This window comes from Charadrius vociferus, unplaced genomic scaffold (assembly GCF_000708025.1).
Source record: "Charadrius vociferus isolate BGI_N301 unplaced genomic scaffold, ASM70802v2 scaffold163, whole genome shotgun sequence".
Taxonomy (NCBI): Eukaryota; Metazoa; Chordata; class Aves; order Charadriiformes; family Charadriidae; genus Charadrius; species Charadrius vociferus.
The window spans coordinates 9,661,478-9,667,471 of NW_009648332.1; the positions used below are offsets into that span (position 1 = coordinate 9,661,478).

General features: G+C 35.3%; 1 protein-coding gene across 2 annotated transcripts in view; it reads left to right on the plus strand.

The window, feature by feature from the left end:
- Window positions 1–1,802: 1,802 nt before the first annotated feature.
- Window positions 1,803–5,994, plus strand: part of NEXN (nexilin (F actin binding protein)) — a 15,964-nt gene continuing 11,772 nt past the window's right edge. Inside the window, exons 1-5 of one of the 2 annotated variants that reach the window (XM_009884691.1) lie at window positions 1,803–1,829; window positions 3,027–3,218; window positions 3,364–3,445; window positions 3,539–3,687; window positions 5,053–5,094. In XM_009884691.1, coding sequence (XP_009882993.1) covers window positions 1,803–1,829; window positions 3,027–3,218; window positions 3,364–3,445; window positions 3,539–3,687; window positions 5,053–5,094 — 492 coding nt within the window. The remainder of the gene's footprint in view (window positions 1,830–3,026; window positions 3,219–3,363; window positions 3,446–3,538; window positions 3,688–5,052; window positions 5,095–5,994) is intronic. The other variant, XM_009884692.1, reaches the window with a different exon arrangement.

Sequence of the window (5,994 nt, forward strand, 5' to 3'; positions counted from 1 at the left end):
CCCAACTGCACAATGTACAAGTCAATATTAAAGTGTACGGGGACCTTGAGACCACAAGAACACTAGTGAAGTTATCTGCCTTTCTAGACACAACAGAACTTTGACCTGCTATTGCTCATCTGAAACAGTCTAAATAGGAACTAACACTTAGTACTTTTATATTCATGTGTTCACAAGTGACAAACTGAAAGGTGTTGGATTCCTGTCAGTCTACAAATGAGGTATTTGTGAACTCCTCAGTTTGGGGAGGAATGACTTTCCGTGTTCATTTGTTGAAAAGGAACACTCAAGTGCTCTCCAGAACACCTCTGTTGAAGCTGAATTCGAAGAGTTCATGATATTTGTAAATCAGGGCAGGGGCTGGTAGCTAAATGCTCGTTTCATAGGTTGTGACTGCTTTCATTTGGAAAAACATCCCAGGATATCTAAAGATCTCATCCGGTCTGTATAGCTACAGCAGCACCAATGAGCATCGATGACTGTATTTTTGAAGAGCTTATATGACTACAACTCTTATTGTTCATTATTTTAACACCACATAAAAATTCCCATGTTTATAATCTGTTTGTAATTAAGAATTAGAGTACTTAAAGGCTAAGAACTACTAAGAACTTAACTTTCCATATCATGAAATGCCCTGACTTCAGTTCCTCTATACCAAAAATGGGAAGTCCCTTCCAGTAGTAAACTCTTTTTCTAGCCTTGTCACTTTGCGCCCTTTGAGTCCATTTGTTTGCACCACATTTGGCACACTGAGTTTTTAGGCTTGCCTGGGACTCAGGGCATCGGTACAGCACAGACAGCAATGGTGCTGGAGTCTTGTCATGATTTCCTTCTTCCCACAAGCTTTGATAGACCTGAGGATTTAAAAAAAAAAGGGGCGAGAATAAAGGAAAAGTCTTGCCCTGAACTTGAAGTCCCTTTCTATTAGGTTTCTAATAAATACAGTGTAATTAAAAATTTGTAACACTTTTCTCTTAAAAAATGCAGTGCAATTTCCAGCCCACAATTAAATGATACAAATACTTTCTCTAAGATATGTGTATGGTTTACCTAACTCATGTCATAGTTCTTAGCACTAGTTTTTCCTAGAATAGCCCTAGGAGAAAGGAAAGCAGTATTTTGTATTTCCATATTGGGTGAAGAGCCGAGGGTTGCCCGCCTGGCTGAGGCTCAAGCATTCACTCAGGCAGGAGATCCAGCCGCATCTCTGAAACGCAGGTAGGTGCCTCCAGCCACTGGGCCATCTTTCCTCCTGTCAGCTGTGTAACGGCGAAGCGGCATCTCCCGGGGGCTCTGGGGTTTGGGCCTCAGCACTCTGCAAACTTCGTGCAACCTGAGCTCGCTGGCTCATACACCAGACCGAAGTAGAGCGTTGGAGGTGCAGAGCACATTCCTTTCTGCTAGCATGAGCAGCGAGAAAAAGTTTCGTAACACACCAAACAGGGCAGCCAGAGCTTGGCTCCAAGTCATTTTTTCTTTCTTTATTTATTTTTTTTTTAGTTGAAATTAAAACCCAATATCTAGGACTATATAGAGAGGTTATGAGCATGAATAGTGAATCATAAGCTTGTTCTTTTAATCACTGTTGCATACTTAGAACCTATTCATGTCTTCAAAAGCCTCAAAGGACCAAATGAAATTGTGATACATCGATTTCAGCCTATGCAAACTTATTTACAAGATGATGGTTAAAGCATCATTTAAAAGGAAAAGAAAGGAATATAACTACAACTGTTTCTTTCAGGTAGAAACTGAAAGCAATCTTAAACATACCAGGTGCAGAGCACAGTACAGTAGCCATGAATGACATTGCACAGAAAACTGAGGTATGTACCAATTTTAAAGTAATCAGAGCAATGTAGTAATTTACAACTGATGTTTGCAAAGAGAGTAATTACAAACAATTGTAAAAGACAATTATACTGTAAGTCTGCTGGTATTGCTGTTATTTTAAGACAATGCAAGGGCACTTGAAAGTAGCTTAAGGACACTATCTGATTTGATGGAATCTGTAAAATATGTTCTTACTGTTATTAAAAAAACCTGAAGGAGCAAGGCAAAATAAAGGTAACAAAATATGAAGAAACCCTAAATGTTGGGGGTGGAAATTCAGGGCAACATTCCTATCTGATTCTAAAATGTAAATATTGGGCTACTTCAATATTTCTTCTTTTTCATAGACTCACTGAGCAACAGGAACAAAAGGAGGAACAAATACTATTGCTTTAGGTGGAAAATCTGAAATGTGGAATGTTTTCAGCCAGTTTTCTCAGCATTATTGTATTGAGAACTTTCCTGTAATCATTACAGCAAAAACAGAGAAAACTTCACAGTAGTTCTGAGAAGTGGGAACTTCTCTTACTGTTTGGACACAGCCAGAGTAGGCATTGGCAAAGAGGTGTCCTGTAGCTCTATCAATATCAGAGTCCTGCAAGTCCAGTGATATTGACGCTTTATAACATAAAGTCACTGGACTTCTCAGTTTCTCTAAATATTAAAAAAGTAAATATATGCATGTTGGAAGTTTTAAATGAAGAAATAATACTATTTATTTAAAAAACATATATGGGTGTTGAAGCGTTGCAGAAGAAAACATACATACTGTGCTATAAGTCTGTGTCTTTATACCTGTTTTAAATGCGAGGGGTAGAGAGGCTCTTTGGTGACTGCTTATGATTGAAAGTAACAAGACAGATCTGTATCTAATTTTTAAAGTCATAATAATTGAAAATATACATTCACGTAGTTCATATACTTAGTTATATAGCTATTTATTACAATTGCTTATAGCCTAAGTTTAATACAATGCTAAATGTTGTTTTGGACGTTTTAGTATGTATTACTATTTATGAACAAATACAATGTTGCTTAATTGATGACAGCTAGTGGCACGAGTTCATAATCCCAAATGCACTTCTGTTTTACGTTCTTACATTCTTTCTAATCCAGTCTATCAGAATATTTCTGTCCATCTGTTTCACCTTTCTTTTTCTTATCTTCATTTCTTCTATATCTTCACCAAGATTCTGCTTTCTTCATCTAAACCCGTCCAAAAATCCTATGTGCCCAAGCTTCACAAGGGTGATGTAAAGGATAAATTTGAAGCTATGCAGAAAGCAAGGGAAGAAAGAAATCAAAGGAGATCTAGAGATGAAAAGCAAAGAAGAAAAGAACAATATGTTAGAGAGAGAGAATGGAACAGGAGAAAGCAGGAGGTTATTTTCTTTGCAAATATTTTGTGTTATTTTAATATTCAATATTATATGTGAAAATCTTTTCACATTATTTTAAGACAGTAATACTGGAATTTTATTTTATTAAGGTATAAAGACAGTTTACTTTCTGTGTTTCATCAACTAGATGAAAGAACTGCTCGGATCTGATGAAGACGATGACGTGAAATCATCTAAAATAGAAAAAGGTTATGTTCCAAAGCTAATAGGTAAGGGAGAGAGGCCTGATGTTAAAGCCCACATAATTCACTAGATGATAAGTATTAGATGTACCTACTGAACTGTGTATTTCATATTCACAGGAACCGTTAAAGGCAAGTTTGCAGAAATGGAGAAGCAAAGGCAAGAAGAAGAAAGAAAAAGAACGGAAGAAGAAAGAAAGCGCCGAATTGAACAAGATATGATTGAGAAAAGAAAAATTCAAAGAGAATTAGCAAAAAAAGCACAGGAGGTATGTTCATCTGATCACAATAGTCAGGAGGTAATTGTAAACTATCAACACAAGAAAAAATGTTTTATATTGATCAGAAAGATTTGATCTTAAGATTTCTGATAGTGGTGATTTGCATGGGAAATGCTCAATGGGATGGAAGTGGGGAATAATGTTCAGCGAATCTTCATCTTCTTTACGGTAACAATTTTTTTAAGCACTAAACTTGAGTTACAGATGGAATCAGGCAGGCATAAACCTGGTAGGAATGTGAATCAGGCACAAATTTTGGTGTCATATGCATACAAGAGATTATAGAATTCACTAAACTAATTTAAAAATGTTCTTTGTATTTCACTGACCCTTACTTTAGACAATTTTTGCTTATACATTTGTGAATACAGTTCAGTGATAGATGAACTAAGGCAAGCAAGAAGAAATAGGGAAATCCCATCAGCAAGCAAAAATGAGAAGATACTAATGCAGTAAATCATAAATCATGAAGATTCAGATTATGTTTTATTCCTTTGCCACTTCGTGAATCTTTATTGCATATACATGTGAACAGACTCCAACTTTTGTTGATGCCAATAAAGCAAATTTTGTCTTTTGTAAAATTTTACAGTGAGCTATCATATTTAATTCCTTTTGTAAGTTTTCTTCAGTGCTGCAAATACTGCAGTGAGAGTGAACACCTAAATGATAGACTAGAACCATAGGTGAATTTCTATTTAACCAAAAGACAGGAGTACTTAAATTTAGGTTTGGTTTTGTTGTAAGAGGAGAAAAACAGTGCTACAGGAGGAGTCAGTTTTCAACAAGGACTTGGAGAGTATTTTCTACTAAAACTTTTAACATTGTTAAAACTGGACTTCTAACTGGAAATGTACCTAACATATTTAATCTACTCTGAAAGGCAGAAGCACATACCATATAGAATTTCAGAAAGTATGTTAGTTTTAGGCAGTAACATACAAAGCCACCATATAAAGCAAATACAGCAATAGGCTTTTTGCAGGAGTTGGGGGGAAGACAATGTCACTTGAATGAGAAATAATCAATGAGTTTGCTTTAGCTTTTCTTCTTTTTCCACAACTCTGGATTGCTTACATGAAGAATGGACATCTAAAGTACTCTTCTCAGTTCACCACTGAAGTGTTAAGAATGCTTTAGTATACTTTCTGTGTGATGTTTTATGTCCTGTTTCCTCTTCCTCAACAAGCTAACCTATCTGAAGTATTCCAACAGAGGTTCAATCGTTATCATCTCTGTGAATTTAAGTGCTACGTACATATCACTGATACAGTACGAATTTCCAGTTCTATGTTTGCAAATCTAAGGCAAAGAGCCAAAGTAATGTAATCATATGAAATTCTCATTTAATAGATTGATGACTTTAACAATACGGGAACTGAATCAGCAGCAGAGGTAATCAGATTTTTTTAAAGAAATGTTCACCTACATTTTTATTCACTTTGTTTTATTATTGTCATTTGGGCTGGGAAAACTTAGAAAAGGGCACACAAATACCTAATTAAAATTCAACCAAGAAGCTAACACATTTTTAAAGTATATGGAACTATACGTCTGTACTTGAAGTGAATTTATTTAAGTTTGAAATAGAGCCTGCACTGTGAATAGTTTGTGGTTAGTTAAAAACATCCAAAATGTAAATATTCAAAGCCACCAGAATGGTTTGAGGTATACTGGCAATGATACTCTAAGTCCTCTCACTTTGAAAAGTTATAATCTTAAAAGCTCTTTGCCTTACACTTGAAATTAAAAGGGGATTCTGTCAATATACAGATGTTTTAACACCTAACTCAGTTAACTTTTTTTTTAATTGACTAATTTACCATATGGTTTTGGATTTTAAGTCTTGCAAAGAAATGCTGAACTTCAAAAAGCTCAGTCCAAAGCTCCTATTGTCTTTCACTAACACAAGAAAATCATATTCCTACTACAGCTTTGGAAAGACAAACAAACAAATACCAGTTTTAAGTTATTTGACAGCATCCCTGTTAATCATGGTATTTTGTGGGGAAAAAAACAAACAAACAAACAAAAAACAACTGGGTACAATGTATTTTGGCAAGTAAGCTGGGAAAATAGTTTTTAAGCAGTAACACCTTTAAAAAAAAATTACATATTGCTCTCTAGAACTACTAACTTATTCCAACCACAATACTACTTCACTTAGTGAATATAAGACTGGAACTAGAGTGTGGCTACAATGGCTATGTATTCAAAATTTCACCTGTTCTTCTCCCAAACCATGGATATTTATAACTAACAGTTAATGAAAATGTGTAAAGAAATTAAGGAGTT